Source organism: Bos indicus, chromosome 24, assembly GCF_029378745.1.
Source record: "Bos indicus isolate NIAB-ARS_2022 breed Sahiwal x Tharparkar chromosome 24, NIAB-ARS_B.indTharparkar_mat_pri_1.0, whole genome shotgun sequence".
In the NCBI taxonomy this organism is placed as follows: domain Eukaryota; kingdom Metazoa; phylum Chordata; class Mammalia; order Artiodactyla; family Bovidae; genus Bos; species Bos indicus.
In genome coordinates, this window is record NC_091783.1 from 43,534,049 (window position 1) to 43,560,086 (window position 26,038).

Genomic DNA, 26,038 nt, shown 5'->3' on the forward strand with positions numbered 1-26,038 from the left:
ATCTATGATAATATAAAATGTTACAGTAAAGAATCATTATTTTATAAAATTAATGGCTTTTAGTAAAAGCTTCTGAAATCACTTAGACTCCTCCATAATGAAAGAGGTGATGTGTCCCTTGGGCCCATTTGTGATCTTTGTGCCAAACTAAATGTTAACCAGAATCATAAAGAAAAGTTCTGCTGCCAAACCACCAACTGTGCTCTGAAAACCCAAAACAGCAAAGAAGTGAAAAGTTAAACAGAAACAAACAAGCTTACAACTTTGTGAAGCCAGGATAAACAAGGGAAGTGTGTTTACTAATATCCAGAAACATTTCAAAATATAACAATCTGTATCTACATGCATTAAACCAAAGTGGAGCTTTCCAACTCCACTTGATCACCATGAAAATTATCTTAGTCTTTCCCATTTTATCTGTGACCTCTAACTTCAACATTGAGAACCCTGGTTCCCACCAAATATCTTCCATTTACTAAATTGTTCAATTACATGGTAGCAGTTTCACAACTCGGAGAAGGCAATGGCACCCCACTCCAGTACTCTTGCCTGGAAAATGCCATGGACGGAGGAGCCTGGTGGGCCTCAGTCCATGGGGTCGCTAAGAGTCAGACACGACTCAGCGACTTCACTTTCACTTTTCGCTTTCCTGCATTGGAGAAGGAAATGGCAACCCACTCCAGTGTTCTTGCCTGGAGAATCCCAGGGACAGGGGCGCCTGGTGGGCTGCCGTCTATGGGGTCGCACAAGGTCGGACATGACTGAAGTGACTTAGCAGCAGCAGCAGCAGTTTCACAACTGTTGACCCACATCCCTTAAGACCAGCTTTGAGGTGGGGTAGAACAATGGCACCCCACTTGAGTACTCTTGCCTGGAGAATCCCATGGATGGAGGAGCCTGGTGGGCTGCAGTCCATGAGGTCGCTGGGAGTCGGACACGACTGAGCGACTTCACTTTCACTTTTCACTTTTCTGCATTGGAGAAGGAAATGGCAACCCACTCCAGTGTTCTTGCCTGGAGAATCCTAGGGGTGGGAGGGCCTGGTGGACTGCCATCTATGGGGTCACACAGAGTCGGACATGACTGAAGTGACTTAGCAGCAGCAGCAGCAGAACAACTAGAGAACAAAGAGAAGGTTGGGGAGGAGCCAGAGGGGCCGACAACCCAATGGGACTGGGGCATAAGGGGCACAGGGGAAGGTTTCTGGTGACAGAGTTCCAGCCTTACAAGAACAAAGGGTCTCCAGCACCTTCGGACAGATGCATGTCTTCACTTGTTAAGAGAGAATAGAGTCAAACGGTAAGGCCACTGTTTCTACTACATGGGAAAAATGGAAACGCTTGATGGTCCCCCAGCACTTCCGCAGGGTGTAGGAATGCTGCTGGTGAGGCTGATTCAAGCATGTTGCAAAAGGTCCCCAGATTCCACCAGAGCTCACAGTGCACTGCTCTGACACAGTACATCTGCTGCTTCACAGGGATGTTCATTAGTGCACTGTGTTCAAAGCAGCACAATGGACCCAACTGTCCATCAGTGGGAGACTGGTTCCAATGCCTGGCATATACAAACGCTCACTAATGCCTATTGAATGAATGAATGTGTATTCACTTGTATAAAATGAAGCACGTATAGCAGTTTACATATACATACATATGCACATACATATACACATACCCATAGAAAGGGTCAATATATGATGTCGAGTGAAAAAACAAATCACAGAATTATTTTATTTATAATAGAATCTGATTCTTGAAAAAATGTATATGTGTAATAAATTTCTGGAAAGGTACATTTTTTAAAAAAACCCATAATTCTGGCTATTTATGGGAAGCAGAAATGGATGACAGAGGAGGGAAAGTGCTAAAGAAATATTTAGCTTTTCATTTGCTTTTTGAATTTTAAAATCGTAAGTGTTTATTACTTTTGTATAATAAAAAGAGTAAACAATCTCATTTTCACATCACTTCTTTTGTGTTTATATAGTTTTTTGTCTGTGGTGCTATTTAGAGTAAACTGTTTATATAAAGGTTAAACAAAACTAAAGGACAAACATGTCTGATATTCAATTTTTTTTTTCTTTTCTTTGGTATTCAATTTTAAGCAGTATTTGTGTGATACAAATGTCCTCAGGAACCCCAACCCTTCACTGAACTCTGCCCCTCACTTAAATGGTTTGCATGCATGTATTTTAGGGAACTTGATCGACGCACCAAATGAAGCTAGATGGGAGGGAGGCTGAGGATTCATGGTAGCCAAGCTTGGAAGCCAAGTGACTGGGAGGGATGTCAGGTCCCAGTGAACACTGAGACTTTGGGGGGTCCCCCAGGGTAGCCTTGTCAGCACTCCTAGAGGGATCTTGGTTTGAGCCTTATTTTATCTACTTTTTTTTTTTTTAAGGTTTTTAGTTAATTTATTTTCCCACCCCACACAGCATGTGGGATCTTAGTTCACTAACCAGGGATCGAACCCATACCCCCTGTATTGGAAGAGCAGAGTCCCAATCACTGGACCCCCAAGGAAGTTCCTATTTTATTTACCTTTGAAACAAAGGGTGACCCACTGAGACTTACCTTGCAAATTAAAGACCACAGGCTGTGAACCAGCTTTCTGGAAACATGGAGAAGTGAGTGGCTGTCATTCTGTCCTTGTAGCTGGGAGCTTCACAAAAGACAGAATGCTCAGGCTGGACAGTGAAGCGAGCAGGAAAGTTTGCTGGGAGGAGGAGGGGTGGCAGAGGAGACCTTGGGAACAAGACAAACAGCGTGGGGGGACACTGCCAGCGCTCACTGACTGTCCTCCTGGCAGCCTTGCAGTTAGCCGGTGACTGGTTCTGCCTGTTGAGGAAACATTCATCAGTAATCAACCTAAGAAAGAAATGGAAATTGTTATGCTTGGGGTGACTTGTGTGCACCAAAGCGTTCCTATGGCCTCAGCTTTGCTTCAGTTTCTGTTGCTCCCAAGGCTCCACTGGTCCTTCCTCTTCTCCAGGTTGGATCCTCTAGATCCTGTAGTTTCCATGGGTGCCAATATCTTTCCAATAAGTGTCGCCTGTGTTTGAGATGGCACCCAAGAAACCTGATGGATAGACACTAAATTTGGTTAAAAAAATTTTTTTTTTCCTTATATAGTGAACAGTACAGTATTTCAATTCTAGCACAACTATAAAAGGTAGAACTTTCGAATTAGTTTGGTCATTTGCTGATATACCAAATCCCACTTCAGTCCATAAGTGCTTTGGAAATACAATGAGATCCTGTCACTTGATGTCGATGTCACATGCAGCACGGGAATTTGGAACAAAGCCTTCTGGGAGATCATGAGTTTCCCATGTGAACAAATGTGCATGGTGGCAACAGCTGAGGTGTGCAAGGCTGGTTGCACTGTGTGGGTCAGCTGAGTTGGACCACAGAGAAACTGCACAAACACAGGGGTGGAAGCAAGCAGCTGGAGGTCTTTACTTTGGGGCTCAGGGCATCTCAGGGAGGAGGGAGACCCCAGAATATTCTTAGTGGAGGACAGGTATAGCAGGAACACAACTTGCTACAAAACACTGTCATCTAAATAATCCCATATTGAATCTTTGAAGAACCTGCTGACAGGGGTTATATTACCCCATTTTCATGATAGAGAAACCAAGCCTCAATCAAAGAAATGTATCTGTTTTTGCCTGGAAGACTCAGAAGGCAAAGTCTGGGACAAGGTCAAGGGCTCTGTCTTTCAGAAATGCAGCTGCGGAGAGCAGGGGTCAAGGCCAGGAACCAAACTGGAAGGAAATAGAGTACAATGTAAAATTTTATCATGAAAGAACGTAGGAAACTGAGTTTCATTCACTTTACAATTTAAACAAATACATTGCAACTGCCAATGTATTAATCATTCCTTCCAGGTGGGCAAAGCTATGATCTAGCTACATAGAGGAATGGAATACCTTGGCAGTTGGTGCTCTGTCTCCCGGAGGTGGAAACATTGTTTCTAGGTGAGAGTTCCTGATTTCACATTTCACCTAGAAGTAAACTTCAGTGGGTATAAAATCTCCCATCTCATTGCTGTCTTCTACCCGCAGTATAAATAGGGCTCCCATAATAAAAAAGTGCGGCTGTAATAGGAGAAACAGAATCAATATGGTGATGGATCAATCGCAAACATTTATGTAGACTGAGGTTTGTTTTTGAATTGAATTTTATTGCCATTGCAGATTATTCAATTTTTACTGAGTTATTATTAGCAAGTTTCATCAGCTATTACCAGGAGGTGCAGCCACTGACCAGCGGGAATAAATGCAGAAGAACCAGGACGCCATCCTCAGCGTCTCCAGAGAAAAATGACCATCTGCTAATGCACGGCAAAGGCCTGTGCTCTATAAGGACTTTATAAATAACAATGTCAGCATATCCATTCATCACATAGAGTGGCTAATATGTATTTTTCATGCTACTTTCTAAGGATCAGAATTTACTCGGATAGAAAGCTGTTGTTTATCCTTGTTGAAGTTCTCGTTTAATATCATAAAAATCAATAACTGAATTTGAATTTACTTGTTCTTCTTACCATCATCTAAATAATTATTAAATGAAACCAAATGATAAGCTTTTTCTCTGTAAGTGGAAGTTCACATTCAATTTAAGACATTTTGCAAAGCAGCATCACTTTCTGAAAACAATAATTGCCTGGCAAATTATTCTCTGATGGCCCAGTGCTATTCTTGTCACATCAGGAGTGTTTGATGCAGGAAAGCCTCAGGGGACGGAAGAAGCAATGTCCTCATTGCTCTAAAGTTGGATAGAAGGGAAAGAGCCCCAGATACCTTACTCTCTCCCAAGCTGAGAGGTTCAGTGAGCTCAGGTCCTGGCACTCTGTCTGCCCCTCTGCTCTGAACACACCTGTGGCACAGACATGACACGAGAGGCAGGTGGCAGCAGGAGGGCCCAGGTACAGGTGAAGGAGGAAACAGACAGAACAGGCTCCATCTTGAAAGCAGGACTCCATCTTGGGCTGGACTGTGGACTTTGAGCTAGAGCCAGACATCCTGGAATGTGAAGTCAAGTGGGCCTTAGAAAGCATCACTATGAACAAAGCTAGTGGAGGTGATGGAATTCCAGTTGAGCTATACCAAATCCTGAAAGATGATGCTGTGACAGTGCTGCATTCAATATGCCAGCAAATTTGGAAAACTCAGCAGTGGCCACAGGACTGGAAAAGGTCAGTTTTCATTCCAATCCCAAAGAAAGGCAATGCCAAAGAATGCTCAAACTACCACACAATTGCACTCATCTCACACGCTAATAAAGTAATGCTCAAAATTCTCCAAGCCAGGCTTCAGCAACATGTGAACTGTGAACTTCCTGATGTTAAAGCTGGTTTTAGAAAAGGCAGAGGAACCAGAGATCAAATTGCCAACATCCGCTGGATCATGGAAAAAGCAAGAGAGTTCCAGAAAAACATCTATTTCTGCTTTATTGACTATGCCAAAGCCTTTGACTGTGTGGATCACAATCAACTGTGGAAAATTCTGAAAGAGATGGGAATACCAGACCATCTGACCTGCCTCTTGAGAAATTTGTATGCAGGTCAGGAAGCAACAGTTAGAACTGGACATGGAACAACAGACTGGTTCCAAATAGGAAAAGGAGTTCGTCAAGGCTGTATATTGTCACCCTGTTTATTTAACTTATATGCAGAGTACATCATGAGAAACGCTGGGCTGGAAGAAACACAAGCTGGAATCAAGATTGCCGGGAGAAATATCAATCACCTCAGATATGCAGATGACACCACCCTTATGGCAGAAAGTGAAGAGGAACTCAAAAGCTTCTTGATGAAAGTGAAAGTGGAGAGTGAAAAAGTTGGCTTAAAGCTCAACATTCAGAAAATGAAGATCATGGCATCTGGTCCCATCACTTCATGGGAAATAGATGGGGAAACAGTGGAAACAGTGTCAGACTTTATTTTTCTGAGCTCCAAAATCACTGCAGATGGTGACTGCAGCCATGAAATTAAGACGCTTACTCCTTGGAAGGAAAGTTATGACCAACCTAGATAGCATCTTCAAAAGCAGAGACATTACTTTGCCAACAAAGGTTCATCTAGTCAAGGCTATGGTTTTTCCTGTGGTCATGTATGGATGTGAGAGTTGGACTGTGAAGAAGGCTGAGCGCCAAAGAATTGATGCTTTTGAACTGTGGTGTTGGAGAAGACTCTTGAGAGTCCCTTGGACTGCAAGGAAGTCCAACCAGTCCATTCTGAAGGAGATCAGCCCTGGGATTTCTTTGGAAGGAATAACGCTAAAGCTGAAACTCCAGTACTTTGGCCACCTCATGCGAAGAGTTGACTCATTGGAAAAGACTCTGATGCTGGGAGGGATTGGGGGGCAGGAGGAGAAGGGGATGACAGAGGATGAGATGGCTGGATGGCATCACTGACTCGATGGACGTGAGTCTCAGTGAACTCTGGGAGTTGGTGATGGACAGGGAGGCCTGGCGTGCTGCGATTCATGGGGTCGCAAAGAGTTGGACACGACAGAGCAACTGATCTGATCTGATCTGATAGAAACGACATACCAACTGGAAAACCAGGCTGGAAGGAAGAGCCCCAGGGCTCTCTGTAGCCTAAAAGAATACGCTAATTATCTGTGTAACCGGTAGAATCATACATTCTATTATGCTTGTTAGGGTATGACCACAGGCCTATTGATAATTGTCCACCATTAACTACCTAGGCTTAAGGCATATGAATCATGGGTTGACTTTGATTGTATCTTTCTTTTTCCTTTGTTCAGACTAGTTTCAGGGAACCTTATACACTTAGGGTATATAAGGTTTTCACAAAAACTTGTCAGGGTCCTTGGCTAAGAGGAGACTCTGCCTTGGGTTCACCAGTGTAATAAACTGCACTCCACTATCTGCATTATCCTTCTAAGTGAGTTTGTTTCCTGGAATGTGTGGCTACAACACAGGTACAGCTGTGTCCGCAAAGCCTGTACTCAGCTCCACCCTCCCTCATCCCTCTTGGGAGCTGCACATGCTTTGGCATCGCCAGGCCCAGAGGAGGAGGCATCAGAAATGTGGAAGGGCCTGGAGAGACAGCCTTCAGTGGGCTGAATGGCTGTGGGGGTTGAGGGTAGGGGGAGCTTGTCAGCTAAGGTCTTCCCTGCTTGAGCCCCGCCCTCCTCTCAGCCCTCCAGCCACCTGGCCCCAGGATGTCTCCAGGGATAAGTAGCCAGGACACTCCATGTGTCTGAGATCTCAGGAAACAGGCATGGGAGCTGTGTTCTGATCTGAACCAAACCAAGGCAGAAGAGTGGTCGAGCCCAAGTCTGAGCTCCTGACCCACAGTGAGGCCTAACAAACCCAACGTCGGGGTTTGGAGCAGAAAAGGCTCATTACAGGGCCAACAGGAAGAATGGGCAGCTCATGCCCAACAGGCCTGAACTCCCGGATACTTTTGGGGGAAGATTTTTTGTTTTTAATTATTTATTTATCTATTATCAGTTGTGCTGGGTTTTCATTGCCACACGCAGCCTTCTCATTTTGGTGGCTTCCCTTGTTGTGGAGCACGTTGTTTTCAGGGATGTTCTTCTGTATCTCAAGTGTTAAAACCATCCGCTCCCCTCACACCAGGCTTTCCTGCAGGGCAAATATCGGTGACCTGGAAATTTTGCCTAAGACAGAAGATTCTGTGTAAATATGAGAAAACCTGATTTAAAGTCCTGACACTGTCTGGAGAGATCATAATCCATGCATAGAGTGCCAGTCAGCACCAAGGGCTCTGCATTTGGTTCCTTTAATTTTTGGACACTCTTACTAGTACTATTACTAACTCCATCAGAGGGGTGAGAAGAGGAGGCACAGAGCTATTAATTGACTGGTAAAGTGATTATTAATCAATGAGGAGGCCAGCAGACCTGGTGGCTGTAATGCCCAGGCAGCCTTCATGAGCAAACTGACACCAAAGCCAGAACCAGGGCATCTGCATGCCAGAGAAAGGAGCGACGGGACAACCACAGCTCGACCCCAGATGGAGCCCCCGTGAAGTTACAGCCAAGCAAATACTGCCCTCGGGTTGCTTCTGCATCTTCTCCACAAGAACCTCCCCTTGTCCCGCTGTGGCACACTCCTAACCACATTCCAAGTGACATGCACTCAAGTCAACTCCTGAGATGTGTATTGTGCCTCAGGATTCGCTGAAGTTCACGAGGCAGGCCAGGGTCGAAGCTACATCAGCATCAAGCTGTCTGACTACAAACCTGCCTGGTGGACCCAGATCTCATCCTCTAGGAAATGAAGGGAACAAGCACCAGGTGAGTGGTCTCAACCTTGGCATCACCAGGGCACTGCCTAGGGAGCTTTGAGAGAAAGAATGTCTTACATCACTGGGAAAAAATATCCACAGTTCATTTATCTGACAAAAGCCTTGCATCTGGAATATTTAAGGCTGTCTCACAAATGAACAACAAAAGGACACAGACACTTTGTTGTCATGTGGACTATTTCTCTATTTACAAAAAAAAAGTGCCGCTGTTACAGCCTGGGTGCTGATACTGCCAGAAAGTGTGGCTCAGTTAACCTGGGGTGTGATCTGGGCAAGAGGAGCTTCAAAAGTTCTCCATGTGATTCCAGTATAAAAGTGAAGATGGGGGCATCTGTGCCAGGCCAGGGGCCAGTCCTAGGAGGGGCAGGGAGGGCTGTGTAATTTCCTTTGTAGAACCCAGTGCTCACTGTGTGTGTTTCCTACAGCTGCTGAGCAAATGACCACTAATGTCATAACTTAAAACAACCCAAACTTATTCCCTTACAGTTCTGGAGGCCAGTAGTTCAAAACAAGTCTTAAGGGGCTAAAATCAAGGTGTCAAGATGTCTTGTTCCTCCTGGAGGGTCCAGAAGAGCCTCTGCTCCTCACCTCCTCCGACTTCTGGAGGTGCCCACGTTCCCGGACTCACGGCCACTTCGTGCCAACTTCTGCCTCTCATCAGGTCACCTTTGCCCTTGATGCTGGCCCTCCTGTGTCCCCCAGAGGACTGTCCGACCTCCTGAATAGTCCAGGGTGCTCGCCCATCCTAGGACCCTTAACTTAAATCACACCTGAGCAGTTTCTTCACCGTGGAAGGCAACCTCTTCACAGGTCCTGGGGATTAGGACGTTTACAGACCTGACGGGCCTTGAATCCACTGCTCAAGTGCAGTTTTTCAGATGACAGAAGGAGAACTTACTCCTCTCCTGGAACCTTGGAACACAAAGGGCTCAGGAAGTTTCCACGGCTGATTCCAGCTACTCGGCAAAGCGACCTGCAAAAGATTCCCCTTCTCCCTAGATGCCATAGCACCGCACATCAGTGCCCCAGATAACTGCTCCGGGCAGTGATCACAGTAGCAGAAAACTCCATTTTTTTCCTCAGATCCCAGGACAACAAGCCCCATGATAACAGGAGACCTAGAGGACAGTCAGGCCCCGCCTCTCCCTCAGCCCCAGAACTGAGTGGAGATCCCTGCCGCCCCACCACTCTCTTCCCTCCTCACACCCAACCTCTCCCTCCCTCTCTGTTTAGTTGCCTGAATTCCTGACAAGGAGCATCAGGAATGTCCTGCCCTCGTGTTCCTGTTGAGGATTCCAAAGCTGCAGGGTTCCAACCATACCGACTCCATCCTCTGGCTCCACACCTCCACCTCCTGCCTGGCCAGGCCTCACCAACCTTTTCCCACCCAGATCTCCCACACCCAGGTGTTCGGTTTGATCCTCAACAAATGACAAACATCCTGAGGGTCAAGTGGGTCTGCTGGGAGGGAGCTGGGCTTCTGGAGCCCAGCCAAGCACACCGGTTAGGAAACTCCCAGACTGGGCCTCTCTGCAGTCATTAACGCCAGTAAAAGTCCATTATCTTGTAATTTTACTCCTACCATGTGCTTTTTTTAAGAAAAAAAAAAATATTTGTTTATGACTGTGCTGGGTCTTCATTGCTGCACAGGCTTTACTCTAGTTGCAGCAAGCAGGGGCTACTCTCTAGTTGCAGTGTGCAGGCTTCTCAGTGCAATGACTTCTCTCATAACAGAGCACGGGCTCTGGGGCATGTGGGCCTCAGTAGTTGTGGCACATGGGCTCTAGAGTACAGGCTCAATAGTTGTGGCGTACAGGCATTTGAGATCTTCTTGGATCAGGGATCGAACCTGTGTCTCCTGCATTGGCACACAGAGTCTTTGGCACTGAGCCACCGTGGAAGCCTTACCATGTGCTTTTAACATGTAATTCAAGTGAGAGTGGGAAGAACAGATCCGAGGCTGTGCTTTCCTTTAGGCCCAGTAGCCACAGCCACCCTAGTCCTGAAACAGAGACTTCCTGGCAGCTCAGTTCACAGCTGTCCTCTGAACCTGTGCAGGAGAGAGGCCGAGTCCTTCATCCCAGCGCCAGCTGTTGCTTCTACACCAGGAGGGAGGCTCGAATGGCAAGGTGAATCCTGGCTGGTGTTCCAGAAGCAGCCTCCCCCTCACCAGGCCTCAGCTGGGCCCATGTGGGTGGTGCCCTCCTTGCCAGCTTCCTCTTCCCTTCCCAGCATGGCTTCTTCTCTGCCCAAACCCAAAGGAAGACTTGCCCTGGGCTCTCTGCACCTGTATTAGATGGACAGTGGAGAGAGGGTGCCTGTCTGCAGGACTGCTTTCTCCCTAAGGTGCTGCAGAGAGAGGGAGGGAGAAGGCTGCCTCTCGGATGCTCAGGAAGGGGTCACAGATGCCTTGCCCAGCCAGCCCCTCTCTTCCCAGATGGTCATCTGTCAGTCTGGAGGTTACCCCTCTTTCTCCCTCGGGAGGGGCCCTCTCTCGCCCCCACATTCCTCCTCTTGGAGTGGATCTTCCATGGATCTCACCTTTCTGTGTGTCTTGCACACAAGGCACTGGCTTCCCTTTGTTCTGCTTAATCGTTTCAAGAACATCCGTCCAATGAGCAGCCTTTCTTCAGAGAAAAGGCAGCGTGCCCACACCTTTAGAAGGTAGAGAAAATACAAATTCCTGCTCATCATAAGATATTCCGGGTGCCCCAGCTCAGAGATCCTTCTGAACTCCCTATGCAGTGTTGTCCCCAGCGGTGTCTGGGCTCTGGGAGTGATGCAGGAAATTGCAGGTGCTCTGACTGCTGCGATTGTTGTGGCTACAGGTTACTGCCAGCGCAAGCCCCGCCGAACCCAAGAGCCTGCATGACCCTTCCCAGTCGGGTCCCCTCCAGGGTCTGGATTCAGGGCAGCTGCAGGCTAAGTCTTGGTGTTCTGAGCTCAAGTGTACTTGGCCAACAAGCACTGAATTTAGAAATGTGAAGATTTCATTTCTGATTTGATGATATGCTGTCTGCTCTGTTATAAATCATGGAAATTTTCAGACGTTGCCTTGCCTACAGCTAGGAATCTGCCCAGTTGCTGTGCATTTCAAAGTTCTGCATGAGATGTTTTAGTGCCACCTACAGGTCTCTGTCTCTGGAGGTGCTGTGGACAGGTGGTATACCCCACAGCCCACCCAGTGGGGTGGGGGACCATGCACTGGTGAAGCTCAGCAAATGGAATGCAGAGCTAAACAAGCTAAAAGCAAAAAGTACATATTGTACAATTTATGAAAGTACAAAAACAGGTGAAACTAATTGTATCAGGGTGTTGCAGAGAAACAGAACCCGTAGTATATTCTTTAAATCCCTTAAAATAAATCCCTTTCATATAAAATAATAATATAGAATAAGTCCCTATGTAAATGCACAGAGAATACCAATATATATTTATATATGGTTTATATTTAAAGAGATTTATTTTGAGGAATCAGCTCATGTAACTGTGGGTGCTGGCAAGCTGAGGTCTGTAGGACGAGCTGTCGGGCTGAAGACTCGGGCAGGATTTCTGTGCTACAGTCTTGAGGCAGACTTCCTTCTTCTGTGGGAAACCTCCGTCTTTGCTCTTGAGGCTTTAAATGGAATGGATGAGACCAATCCAATGCTCTGCATCTGCCTAGCACGATACAACTGTCCTGTGCATAGTTCTCCCTTAGATCCAATCAGGACAGTGTCATGAACGGGTCAGTGTGGTAGCTCATAGAAGAGAACAGCAATTGAGACCCCTGTGGGCTAAATTATGGCACAGGACTGAGGAGTGACACATGCCTGAGATAGGTCAGTGACGGTGTGGTGCTGGCCTTGCCAGATGAAAGCCAACTGCTCCTGGGGGTCTTTACTGACAGGGGAGGGAGAGAACAGCATCTGTCAGATCAACATCTGCAAACCAGGTGCCAGGGATGTGTAAGTTCTCAAGCGTTGAAACCACATCAGACATCAGTGAAACATCTGAGAGCTCTCCCTGCACACAGAGAAAGGCCATGTGAGGACACAGCAAGAAGGTGGATGTCTGGCAGTCAGGAATAGCACTCTCACCTTGAAATGAAGTCTGCTGGCACCTCGATCCATGACTTTCAGACTCCAGGCCTGTGAGAGAACACATTTCTGTTGTTTAAGCCACCCAGTCTGTGGTATCTTACTGTGGTACCCAAGCAGACCAGGACAACTGTGAAAGTGCATTGTTAGCCAAGCCTGCTAAAAGCAAACTGTTTCTGGTGGAAATCTTAATTAGCAAGTATTGAGGGAAATGCATCTGTCAGACCCAACAGCTGTGAACCAGCTCCCATGGGATGAGTTAATCAGCTTGAGCAATGAAACGACATCTGTAATAGCAAGGGCAGTTGCAGTGAATGCCTGCATAAGTATACAATAACCCACCATTATTCTCCAAGACCCAGCTGCCTTCTGCACAGGCCAGAGGTAAGCAGCACTGGGATGTGGTGGGTGCCACCAGCCCTGCATCCTTCAAGCCGTTATTGGTGGCAGTAAGCTCTGCAGTATTGTTTCTGGCTCCCTACTCTCCTCAGCAGGGGCAGCTCTAGTGGCATCCACTTGACCTTTCCCAGCATATAGCCCTCCTTCCACAGGTCAGGGAACCAACTTGAGGATTCTGCCTGTGGCCGAGTATGCCTACCCCAACCACATTCCAGAAGCAGGGAAATAACCACAGGATGGCTTTGAGGACCCACTGTGAGACACACCTGAGCCAGAAAACCTCTGGTCAGCTGACCTCCTCAAGGCCTGCTCTGACTGGTGGATCACAGTGATGTTTTGGGTCTCCTGAAATCAGGGTCAGTTTGGAGCTGCGTGTTCAGAATTCTTGAAAAGTCTAATTATTTCCTTTTCCCCAAAGCATAATCACCGTGGTAAAAGGCCCCGGGTCCCGTGAGGGAAGGCTGGAAGATTCAGTGTGTATTTTTGGCAGCACAGTAGGGTCTTTCCTCAAGGTGATCTGGCCTCCTCTTTATTCAAGGGTTTTTGGGTCTGTAAACTGGGTCAAGTGTGACGTTGACTGTAAGGCTGTCACTCTGTTTTTATGACTTTTGTGAGTACTTTCTCCGGCAATGAGTGTCTTTGACCTTAGAGCAGTTACAGTAGTTCTCAGTTATCATACCGGCAACTCACGGATTTGGGGGTGTGCCCTCGATGTACCGGGCCACAGTCCACACTGTCACATGTATGTGTCCTCTTAAAGTAACAATAAAATCTTACCATTTTTAGTGGGAGGGGAAAGGCAAGTGAAGGCGTTTCCAGCAAGGCCAAGCCATTTCTGCAGATCCTGGGGGGACGGGGACTGCCGGGGCCACGCCCCCGCCACACCGCTCGTCTTGGACACACGCTCCTTACGCACCGCTATTCTCTGCGCCCACTGCCGGGGCCCGGCCCGTCCCCCAGGGACACACGCCCCAACGCGATGAGATTGACTCAGGGCCGAGGCTTGCAGATGATAGTCTTAACCTTCATATTCCCCTAATCTCCACACTTCGACAGAGAGCTGCTTAAGTCCCCTTAGGGCACAGACGGGTTCTCCTTGCGGCTCAGCTGGTAAAGAATCCGCCCGCAATGCGGGGAGACCTGGGTTCGATCCCTGGATTGGGAAGATCCCCTGAGAGAAAGGCTACCCACTCCAGTATTCTGGCCTGGAGAATTCCATGGACTGTATAGTGCATGGGGTCGCAAAAAGTCGGACACGACTGAGCGGCTTTTACTTCACTTCACTTCAGGGCACAGACTGCGCCGCAGCAAGGCGACAGAGTAACTACCGCGGCCTTTGCCGCGCCGTGTTTGACAGGCAGCCCGGCCTTGACAGGTATGGCGGACCGGGAGGGGAGCCTTACGGGGTTTGACGGGCAGGGGGCGGGGTCCCGCGGGGTATGACGGGCCGGGGGCGGGGCCCCGCGGGGTACGACGGGCCAGGGGGCGGGGCGAGCGCAGCCCGGGGCGCCCGAGCAGCACGCGGGAAGCACCGCCGTGCGCGCCCCGGCGCCGGGTCCGGGTGGGCTGCGGTCCGCGAGCCGCCGCGCCGCCGTGTCGGAGGCGGGAGGGGCCCGGCGCAGCCATGTTCGTGGCGCGCAGTATCGCGGCGGACCACAAGGATCTCATCCATGATGTGTCTTTCGACTTCCATGGGCGGCGGATGGCCACCTGCTCCAGCGACCAGAGCGTCAAGGTGCGGGCCGAGCCTGGAAGCAAGCGGGACCTTGCGCGGCCCGCTGTCCGAGCGAGGGGCGCGTGGAGAGGGGACTGCTCCGGACTTGAGGCGCCTTGCCGGGCACGAGGCGCGGCGGCCTGGCAGGCGGGCGCCCTCCTCCCCGGTATTGTGGGGTCACTGCCGCCCGGGCCGCCTCTCAGCGGTTGTCTGCGTGCGTGCGTGCGTCACGGCGGCGGGCGCGCTCCCGCTGCGGGGGAAGCAGGGGGAGCCGGTCGGCCAGGCTTGCCCTGGGCTCCAGGCTGGGTCCGGAGCGCCTTTTGGGTAGGGGAGGTCTCGCTCGGCGGTGGTCGGCGGGACTCAGGACCGGGGGTGCTGGCCCTCCGAGCTCCGCGGGCGCCCGTCGGATTGGACGCTCTCCCTCCATGTTCTCACAGCCGGGCCGCGACGGCGCGGCCCTCGCTGACGGGTCTGTGGCGAGGCCCGGGTTTTCTCTCCGCCCTCCGCGGCCACGTGACCGTCGCGATAATTGGCGTCCGTTAACCGAGTAGGTTTCTTTATCCGCTTAGAGCTGTGTTCTAGAGGATTGTCCCGTGTGCGGAGTTTTTGTCTGTCGGAGTGTTGCAGTGAAAAGTCGTCGTTAATGCCGTTTTTTATGTTTTTGGAAGTTTTCCTTAGGCTCATTCCAGTAGAGAAATTAATGAGTATTTTAAAAGCTCTTGAGAGTACTTGGTAGATTGTCTTTTTGAAGATTGTACTGTTTTACAGCTGCCGTTGAAGAGTATCAGTGTGATAGTTGTCGGTGTCGGGCATTATCATTGCGGTTTTTTCTTTAGTGTTTTCGTTATTGCAGGGAACTACAGGTAACAAAATTTACCACCTTAACCGTTTTCATTAAGTATGTATTTTTGCATCGGTCACCGCCATCCTCACTTTGCCCTGTCCGCATTAAGCATGACTCACCGATCCCTGAAGCGTCCAACCCTGGTCCCCGCCCTTGTACTTTCTGTCTCTGAATTTGGCTACTCCCGTGGCCTCATACAAGTGGGATCGTACAGAATTTGTCGTTTTTGTTGACTGGCTGATTTCACTTAACTTAATGTTTTGAAGTTCATACGTGTTGTAGCATTTGTCATAATTTCCTTCCTGAGAAAGGAAGCGTTTAAATAATCTAAAAACTTTTAAAGAGGCTAAGTATATGTATCTGCATATACCACATTTTACATATCACTCATCTGTTGGTGGAGTTTGGTTCCTTCTACATTTTAGTTGTGAACAATGCTGCTGTGAATGTGGGTAAACAAGTATAGCTTTGAGACCCTGCATTCAACTGGGTGCAGACCCAGAAGTGGAATTGCTGAATCACATGGAAATTCTATTTTTATTTGAAAAAATTTTAATAATTTTTATCTATGTGTTGCTGTTCTTGGGCTTTCTCTAGTTTAGGAGAGCTGGGGCTACTCTTCCTTGCGGTGCTGGAGGCTTCTCATTAGCGGCGTTTCTCCTTGTGCAGGATGAGCTCTAGGTCACGCAGGCTTCAGTAGTTGTGGGTCATCAACTCGAGAAAGTGGGCTTGGCGTTGGCAGGCAAATTCTATCCACCGGGGAAGTCCTGTTTGAAGGTTTTTGAGGAGCCACAATACTGTTTTATCATTACATTTTTAAAAATTGATTTATTTGGGGGACATATTACATTTAAAAAAGCTGGTTAAAATGTCATGTTATTGTAATGTCTATTTTTTGTTGGTATGAAGGTTCAGTGTTTTGTCTTTGACTTATATATACAGTTAAGTATCGTTATTTGCAAGTTTTGTATTTGTGAATTTGCTTATTCTATAAAGTTTATTTGTAACCCCCAAAGCAACGCTCATGGTTATTTGTAGACATGACCAGGTGGCAGAAAAATTGGAGTTGTCCAGGTTGTGTTCCCAGCTGAGGTTGGACAGGTGACACTCTGCCTTTCATTCCGGCTTTCATAGTGTAAACAAGCGTCCTTCTGAGTGTTTGGTGCCACATTTTCCACATTTTCATTCTTTTTGTTGGTGAATTTCACTGGCTGAAGTGGTCCTCAAGTGTTGTGCTGCATGTCCCACAGCAAGAAGTCTGTGAGTGCCTTCCCAAAAATGTGTGTGTTAGGGGAGCTTCATTCAGATGTGAGTTACAGTGTTGGTGTGATTTCAGTTCAGTCACTCAGTTGCATCCGACTCTTTGTGACCTCATGGACTGCAGTGCGCCAGACTTCCCTGTCCTTCACCAACTCCTGGGGCTTGCTAAAACTCAGGTCCATTGAGTTGGTGATGCCATCCAACCATCTCGTCCCCTGTCCTCCCCTTCTCCTGCCTTCAGTCTTTTCCCACCATCAGGATCTTTTCAGTGTTCAGTGATAGTGAATCAATAATGTATACAAAATAAGGTGTTTGCAAACATACACAGGTGAAACAAGGTTATTGATAGGTTGGTTGATAAATACATTGTGACCAGAGGCTCCTGTGAATTGCACCTGTTTCCCCTGGGGGGAGTGGTCAATATTGGCCCAGTGACTTTCTAGGGCAGCAGCACCGGAAGTGCCCGACTTGAGTGGCACTCTTATCATCTCCATTAACTATTGGAGCGAAGGTTCCTTGACTGACATGTCCTCAGTCCTCAGTAAATATTTGGTTGAATGAATGAATGTTTACTTACTGATTTTATCTTTTGTGAATTTATGTTTCCCTCCTTTGTCCTCACTGACTCAATTAATTTTAGAAATTCTTGGTATAAAATATCTTTTTTCTTACAGGTCTGGGATAAAAGTGAAAGTGGGGAATGGCATTGCACTGCTAGCTGGAAGGTTAGTATTTATTTTTATGGTGATTTAAAAAAATTGAAACATTTACTGTAGGGTAGCATTAGTGACTTTGTGTTCAGTTTTGAGAATTATAAAATTTATACCTTTTACTTTTTTTCACTATTAAAGTAGCAAATGTGCTTCAGAAAATTTGAAAGTATGAGTTTGAAATTCTGTAGCATTTTAACCTGTTTTTAGCATCTCAGTATGTCTTTCTTTTTCCTTTACATATTTTTTAATAGTTGTGATGTTTTGTATATAGCTTTATTTTTAGCTTTAAAAAATTGCTGTACTCAGGTAGAGTTTTACATATCTTAAGAATTGTCGATTTTAAATGTACAGTTCAATGAGTGTTAGTAAGTTTACACAGTTGGCAGCTCTGCCACAATCTAGTTTTAGAACACTTTTATCATCAACCCTGAAATTTCCCTTGTGGCAGCTTGGGAGTTAATCATCTTTCCCTTCTTATGCCCCAGGTAACCACTGAATGTTTTCTGTTTATAAAGTTTTACTTTCTCTAGACATTTCATATAAATGGAATTCTACAGTATGTAGTTACTTGTTTCTACTTGCTTTCCTTAGCTTGTTTTTGAGGTTCATCCATGTTGTGGTGTGAATCAGTGGTTTGATCCTTTGTAAAGCTGAGTAGTAGTCCATTGTATAGATAAAGCCACATTTTACTTACTCATTGACTATTTGATGGACATTTGTTTGTTTTTAGTTTTTGACGATTATGAATGCTGTTATGAACATGCCATACAAGTCTTTGTGTGGACATTTTTGATTCTTTTACATATCTAGGAGTAGAATTGCTGGACTGTGTAAGGTAAGGGAGTTAGAGAAGGCGAGGTTCAGAAAAAGAACGAGAGCGGCACTTCACAGGAACAGATCACCTTTAATAAGGCAAGAAGGGGCAGCAGTCAGATTAGCAAGCTGCTGCACTTAAGAGAGTAAGTATATATAGGCATTTTGGAGATCGGCCAGAGGCTGGACCAGCTGGGAGCTGGGCCTAATCAACCTTAAATTCCATTTTTTTCCTTTAGGTGAGAGAGTTCTTTGTTTTGCATAGAATGGTGGGGAGGACCTGGAGGGGAGTTTTTAACTCCAGGCTATTTTGAGCCACATAACTTTCCTTCAGACTGTGTATAGTTTTAACTTTTTTGAAAACTGCCAGACCATTTTCCAAAGTGCCTAAACCATTGTATGTTCCCAACAGCAATGTATGAGGGTTCCAGTCTGTCGTTTTGATGATGTTAGTAGCCATCTTGGTGGGTGTACAGTGTGTCTCATTGGATCTCGGTTTGTATGCCTTTAATAACTAACCTGGTGTTGATAGCATTTTCATGTGCGTGTTTGTCACTTATTTACCATCTATGATGAAGTGTCTATGGAAATCTTTTGTCCTCCCCTCCCATTTCTTAAATTGTGGTGAGAGTCAACACAAAGTTCACCATTTCAAGTAAACAAATAAATGTAAATGCATTTATTGCATTCACAATATTGTACAATTGCTTCCTGTATCTAGTTGTAAAACTTATTTTTATCACTTCAAAAGGAGGCTTGTATTTTTGCTTTATAATTAACAGGTTTCATTAGTAACTTAGGTATGTTTTAAAACATAAATACAGCAACAAAACAAATATGACAACAGATATACCCTATTTTGCTTACTAATTGATATTTGTTTGCTTTTTATTGTGATGAATCCTTTGTGCAGTCCTTCTTCTTTAGTTAGATCATGCTTTACCTGGAAGCTAATATTTAGCAGAATCTCACTGCGCTAGTACATCTTTGACTTAATAGCCTATATAAGTAAGAAAAGTGAAATAAAAAGGTTGGACAGAACAGAGGATAAAAATAAGGGTGCAGGGACTTCCCTGGTCGTCCAGTGGTTAAGACTCTGTTTCCACTGCAGGGGGCACAGTTTCAGTCCCTGGTCAGGGAATGAAAATCCCACATGCCAGCAGCCAAAAAAAAGATGCAGAGTTTACCGTTGGATGATGACGTTGTTACCATGTAGAAATTATTTAATTATGAAAGTGTTCTGAGATTGAGTGTACAAAAAGTGTTAGATACAGGGAAGCCTGAAACAGATTTTGTGAGCATCATGGGTGGACTGGTGCTTGTGGTCATATAGTATTTTTATTGGAAAGCACAGACAGTTCTATTGATGTGAAATGCTTTAAGACTTTTCTGCCTTTTTTTTTCTTGGTCAACATAAAGAGTTGAATAATAGTAATTTGATGTTTTTTATATATAAAGATAGTGCTATTGAGCTTTAAATTATTCCCTCACAATATGGAGATTTAGGCTTCTCTGTATTTGTCTTCTCATTGCTTCTTTTCCTAGCCAGACATCAGAATCATTTTAAGCATTTTGTTGCTATGGTTTCTTATACTGTCAGGCTTTTGAAGCATATAATTTTGATTAATCTTACTTATTAGGTGGATGTTCCTTATAGAAGCAATTTGCAAGTGAAAAAAAATAATGGACTGATAGAATCTCTGTTTAAAAGCTTTGTTAGGTTAAACTCTGAACCAGGTTTCTGTTAGTAGCACTGGAAAAGGTCAACTTTATCCAGAAGGGTTTTTTTTTTAAATTCATAAAATGTTAGAAGAACTTGACTCCAGAAGAGCTGTAATCCTAAAGATGAAGTATCTTCTAAGTTAAAAGTTCTAGAATTTATCTTGTTTTATTTTGGCCATGCTGCATGGCATGCAGCGTCTTAGTTTCCCAACCAGAGATTGAACCCGTGCCCCCTGTGGTGGAGTGTGGCATTCTAACCACTGGACCACCAGGAAATTCCCTAGAAGTTAAATTTTTAAATGTTAAATTGAGCAGCTTTTTCCATTTGTTGAGGTAAAAATATCTGTATTCTATTTCTTCAAGTGACATATGTGTGAAAAATGAGTAAACTCCTCTTTTTTCTTTTTTTGATTCCTCAGACACACAGTGGATCTGTGTGGCGTGTGACATGGGCCCATCCTGAGTTTGGACAGGTTTTGGCTTCCTGTTCTTTTGACCGAACAGCTGCTGTCTGGGAAGAAATAGTAGGAGAATCAAATGATAAACTGCGCGGACAGAGCCACTGGGTGAGACATTTATTAGCTGTGGGTGGGCGGATGGAAGCCAGAGCATCGGAAGAGCAGTGATCTTTCTAAGGACACTTTGGGGAAGTGAGACTTTCAGTCCCACCCCTCTGACCTACAGGGTCGGGAGAGGGCTGTGGATTGACTGATCACCATTAGCCAGTGAGTTAGTCATTCATGCCTATGTAATGAGGCCTCCATAAAAACCCTAAAGGATGGGGTTTGGAGGCTCCTGGGCTGGTGGAGATCTGGGGACCTGGCGCTGGCAGGAGCGTGGGGGCTCTGTGCCTGTCCCTGACTGTACCCTTGGGTCTCTTCCATGTGACTGTTCCTGAGTTAGAGCAGGCAGTGAGAAGCACAGGTAACACCCGGGTTTTGGATTGGTACCTGAAGAATGACGGTCTTGTGGGACTGAACTCTGTGCTCCAAAATCTGATGCTATCTACAGGTAGTTAGTGTCAAAACTGAGTTAAATTCTCCTTGGACACCCTTCTGGTGTCAGAATTGTCTGTGGGTGTGAGGATTAGCCCCCAACCCCTCTCCAGAATTGAAATTGTTAGCAGAACCCTTTTACTTCTTTAGGGAAATGTCTAATCAAGTCCTTTGTCCATTTTTTGTTGTTGAGTTGTAGGTCGGAATTCTTTATGTACTTTATTTCCTTAACGGATATGTGATTTCCAAATCTACTTTCTCATTCTGTTAAGTTGCCTCTCCAGTCTCTTCATAGAGTGTGCAAGGGTTATGTGCAAGGATTTCATGAAGTATAGTTTAGTTTTTCTTTTGTTTCCTTGTGTTTCTCGTATCATAAGTCATTGCCAAATCCATTGTCATGGAGACTCTGGCCAGAATTTTCTTTTAAGAGTTTTATAGTTCAGTGCTTATGTTTAGGCCTTTGACTCATAAAGTTAATGTTTGTATGTGACATAAGGCAGGTATCTATCGTAACTCTTTTGCACTTCAGTGTCCAGTTCTCTGAGCACCTTTCATTGAGAAGATTGTCTTTTCCCTATAGAATGGTCTTTGGCATCCTTGTTGAAAATCAAGTGACCGTATTTGGAGAGTGGTGGCAATATGAAGGATTTTTTTCTTCAAACTTAATGATTTGTATTTAGTGTTTCAGCATTTGTGTTATATTAATTATTTATATTATAATCCTGTAATTGCTACCATTCCTGAACCCAACTTATAGGAGTTGGGTCCCAAAACTATAGACAGTAAGCTGTTGATTTCTAAATTTTTGTTGACAGTTTCAGTCAAAAGTCAGCTCATGTAGGAGCCGGGCAGTAGCTGGTTGGTATCTGCCTTGCTGGGGTTCCCTAATTTCCAGAACACCAGCTTCCTACCATTCTCTTGGTCTCTGCTGCATGCCTTCTTTTAAAAGTGGATACTCTTGATCCGAGCAGGGTTAACCAGCACTTAGACTTGACAGGAGAAGTTGTACTCCCTCCTTTTTGCTGTTAAAGGATCTTAAGGCAGTTTGCAGCCTGCTTTGCATGGCAAAACTGCCCGTATGAAAATTCTAACATTTTCTGCTTTTCTCCTATCTGCCTAAGGGCTTCCCAGGGGGTGCTAGTAGTAAAGAACCCACCTGCCAATGCAGGAGACGTAAGAGACTTGGGTTCAGTCCAAAGTTGGGAAGATCCCTTGGAAGAGGACATGGCAAACCCATTCCAGTATTCTTGCCTAGAGAATCCCATGGACAGAGGAGTCTGGTGGGCTACAATTCATAGGATTGCAAAGAGTCAGACACAACTGATGTAGTGCACACACACTGCTTAAGAAGAAAGAATTTATCTAATTTAATAAAGTTAGGCTTCACAAGGTCTTCTTTCTTCTGCATTAAAGGAGCAGCTGATTATAGGTCACTGATTGTGAGCTTATGTTACATGGTGTTTTGACAAGTCCTTTGGAGGAAATCGAGGCCTCCCCAGGTTTTGAGTGTCTTTTCAAGGTTGTACAGTTTTCTGAGGAAGTGGCAATGGATCTCTGTGATTCAGAGCCTGTGTTCTTTCACTCTGACATCCTTTCTTTTTGTGTGTAATTTACATTTTTTTTTTTTTTCAGGTCAAGAGGACAACGCTGGTGGACAGCAGAACGTCCGTTACCGATGTGAAATTTGCTCCTAAGCATATGGGTCTCATGTTAGCAACATGTTCAGCAGATGGGATAGTTAGAATCTACGAGGCTCCAGACGTCATGAATCTCAGCCAATGGTCTCTGCAGCATGAGATATCATGCAAACTCAGCTGTAGTTGTATTTCTTGGAACCCTTCAAGGTAGGTGATAGAAGCCTAGTAATCATTACACTTAGCATCAGATGCTTTATTTTTTTGCATATGCTTTTCTTAAGTGGTCTTGTTTATCTATTTTTAAAAATATATATTATGTAGAGTAATAATTCTCTTTTCTCCACCCTGTCATGTCTCTTATCCCTCTATTTCTACTCCATAGAAGAAGCTAGCCACTGTAAACATTCTGGTGCACTTTCTGAACTTTTCCCATGTATATACAAGTAAATATTTACTGCCTTTGTAAACACACAGATATATATACACAAACACACCCAGGTATATGCTATCCTGTACAAGTGGACCCAAAACACACAGACGTGTATAGGTCTAACATTTTGCTTTTTTGCAGTTTGCTTCTTAAACTTACAAATACATTGTGGGCTTTTAAAAAAAATTCTAGTTTAAAATTCTTTTTGATTACGTCGGATCTTAGTTGCAGCACGAGAGAGCTTTCGTTGCAGTGCAGGGGCTTCTTTCTAGTTGTGACATGTAGGCTCCAGAGGACAGGGGCTCTGTAGTTGAGGTGTGTGGGCTCAGTACTTGTGGTGCCCAGGCTTAGTTGCCACGTGGCTTGTGAGATCTTTGTTTCCCGACTGGGGATCAAACCCACGTCACCTGCGTTTGACGGTAGATTCTTAACCACTTGACCAGCAAGGAGGTCCCCCCATCGTGTGTGTTTTCCTTTGTCTTAGTGCATCTAGTCCTATCTTACTCCTTTCCTTGCTGCACAGAGTGTGATTCTAAGACTGTCACTATTTTAAGTGGTTTCCTTGTGTCTCTGGTTCTTGCCATGTTATCTTTAAACAATTTATACTCTGTCTGTGAAAGATGACTTTAGCACATTAAGAAAGCTTTCTATTTGTGAAGATGTGACAAGATATTTTATTTGTTGTTCTTCAGTTGTATGTAATTGTCATAATTCAAATACTTCTCCACTTAGTGATTTATCAATTTTCAGACTGTATGTTGACTCACCTCTCTTTTAAAAAAGAGGAAATTAGCTCTTTTTTGCCTCTGTCACACACTCACTCTCTCATTTCCTAATGTTTTGTTACACTGCTTGTATAGTGACAAGATTTATAGTATTTGTCTTTATGTTTTGTAAACATTTAGTACACGTAAAAGTACTTTTATCTTTTTTCACACAATTTTAGCAGATACGTTGTTCCAACAACATCATTTTTGGTAAGACGGTCCCAGTCATATATTGTCAGTTTTATTTTTTACTTTTATCTTTTGATTATAAGTTGATTCAAAATACTAAGTAGCAACTGAATTTGTAAGACTAGATAGTATTCATTCTAGACACAGATTAATCTGTTTTCATGGCTGTAGTTCACAGAATAATGTGAGATTGACTTTGACAGGTGCTCTTTTCTTGTTATTGATTCCTTTACTTCGAGTTATATTTAGGTGTCACAGTTCTAATATCATGAGTTGTCTTTGGATTTTTTGTTTTCCTTTGGTCACGCAGCTCTTAAAGTAACTTTTTTTTTTCCTCCATAGGGGTTGATGGCAAACTATAAACTCTAGAACACCTAAAAATGTCTTAGTTTTACTCCATGCTTAATTGTAGTTTGTCTAGCTCTAGAACTTTGGTTAAGTTCAAAATGTAAGAATTTCAGAGATTTTAAAGGATTCTTGAATCTTTTAAATTTTAGTTGGTGGGAAGTGTGTGGTCAGTCTGATACTGGATCTTTTGTAGGGAGCCTATTCTTTCTGGAAAGTTTTAGGATTTTATCTTACTACTACTTTGAGAAGCAAGTATATTCTGTGAGTTTGTGGTTTGTCCATTTTGACAATATAATGACTTCTGATTGCAGAAAGTTCTGAATTTTAATATGGCCACATTTAAGTCTTTTATGTTGTTGTGCTTTTATTTTTTTTTGAGAAATTCTTTTCCACCTTGATGTTATCAAGTGTAATCTGAAAGGTTTTTGGGTTTGCCTTCCCTTCTGGCTCAGCTGGTAAAGAATCTGCCTTGCAATGCAGGAGACCTGGGTTCGAGCCCTGGGTTGGAAATATCCCCTGGAGAAGGGAAAGGCTACCCACTCCAGTATTCTGGCCTGGAGAATTCCATGAACTGTATAGTCCATGAGGGTCGCAAAGAGTCGGACACAACTGAGCCACTTATACTTTCACTCTTAAATCATTAAACCTCCTGGAATTGCTTTGTATGGTTTAAGATAATGGATTTCTAAAATTTAACCAGGATGTTTCCAGGTATTTTTTCTTTATTAGAAAAGATTTCAAATATAGTAATAATACAATAGACTCTTATATATCCATCACCCTGCTACAATAATACAGAGCCACTCTTGTTTTTGTTCATGAGTGCCCCATGACTCATTACAATTGGTTGGTTGGTTGATTGATTTGCTGTTTGTTTATTGATTAGAGGTTGTAGCTTCTAGAATTTCCTCTTTAGTGGTAGTGGTTGAGCTCTTTTTCCCTTAGCTTTTTTTTTGCTGTCTTATGTCCTTCTGCTTCCTGGAATTCCTCCAGATTTCTTGATTTCTGATGGCATATTCTGATTTCTGCACTCTTACGGTGTATTCTTTCATCTTTTCATGGAGGTATAGAAAGGAGTTGCAGATGATCAGTCTCCTGTATTCAGAGAATTGGATGGTTTTGCTCACTGTTTAGTTATGAGCCATGTTTGGAAGATGGTTTAAGTGTGATCTTTTTTTTTCTAAATATACAAATGAGATAATCCTCAATTCAGGTTGTTATCTGGATGTTTTAGAATTTGTTTTTTAGAATATTTAACAAATGATTTATATTTTCAGTGATTTTAGAATATATTATTGTAAATGTACTTGTCCTTGCTCAGATATTTAACATTGTGAAAGAATAATCTGTGGAACACTGAAAGAAGAAAATCTTGTGAGAAACTACTGTAATTTACACCCCTTCAAATAGCCAAGAATTATAGTATATAACTTGTAATTTTATTTTGTCACTATAGCACTTTACAGTTTACTTGGTATTTTCCTTATATTAGGTGATTTGATCTGGTTATCAGAAGCTTTAGTAATAAAGACCTAAATTTTTTTTTTAATTACATTTTGTTTTCAGCTTTATGAGACTGGCAGATCACAACGTCAAGACTAAACAATCTTTAAACATCAAGGTTAAATAGTACCTCTATGTCACTTTCATAGAGGTATTACTTAATCTGAATGTGGGAGGCAAGGGAAATCAATATCTAAGTAATTAGACATAGAAATGGAAAAAAAAAATTAACCTAGAGTTCACCTCAGAGTTCATTCTCTTATTGCTTATCTTTTGCCTTTTAAAAATGTAGTTGGCTACAAATGAGTGTGGAGA

General features: G+C 44.4%; 1 protein-coding gene and 1 long non-coding RNA gene across 16 annotated transcripts in view; one reads left to right on the top strand and one right to left on the bottom strand.

Annotated features, from left to right (window-relative positions):
- Positions 1-273: 273 nt before the first annotated feature.
- On the bottom strand, positions 274-14,208 carry LOC109578022 (uncharacterized). 3 transcript variants are annotated; one of them, XR_011563673.1, is made up of 3 exons: positions 13,566-14,197; positions 12,390-12,440; positions 274-10,965 (listed from the first exon to the last, which is right to left on the bottom strand). It is a non-coding gene; the product is annotated as an uncharacterized lncRNA (long non-coding RNA). The 3 variants fall into 3 exon arrangements; XR_011563672.1 differs by having other exon boundaries at positions 274-9,283; positions 10,852-12,440; XR_011563671.1 differs by having other exon boundaries at positions 274-9,283; positions 10,852-14,208.
- A 76-nt stretch (positions 14,209-14,284) lies between these two features.
- Positions 14,285-26,038, top strand: part of LOC109577800 (nucleoporin SEH1) — a 96,896-nt gene continuing 85,142 nt past the window's right edge. For 7 of the 13 annotated variants that reach the window (XR_011563666.1, XR_011563667.1, XM_070778538.1 and 4 more), the window contains exons 1-4: positions 14,285-14,523; positions 17,281-17,331; positions 20,274-20,420; positions 22,482-22,693. Coding sequence is in view for 11 of the 13 variants with exons in the window: in XM_070778538.1 (XP_070634639.1) it covers positions 14,413-14,523; positions 17,281-17,331; positions 20,274-20,420; positions 22,482-22,693 (521 nt within the window). In the remaining 2 variants the exon portion in view is untranslated. The other 6 variants (XM_070778548.1, XM_070778547.1, XM_070778545.1 and 3 more) reach the window with 5 other exon arrangements.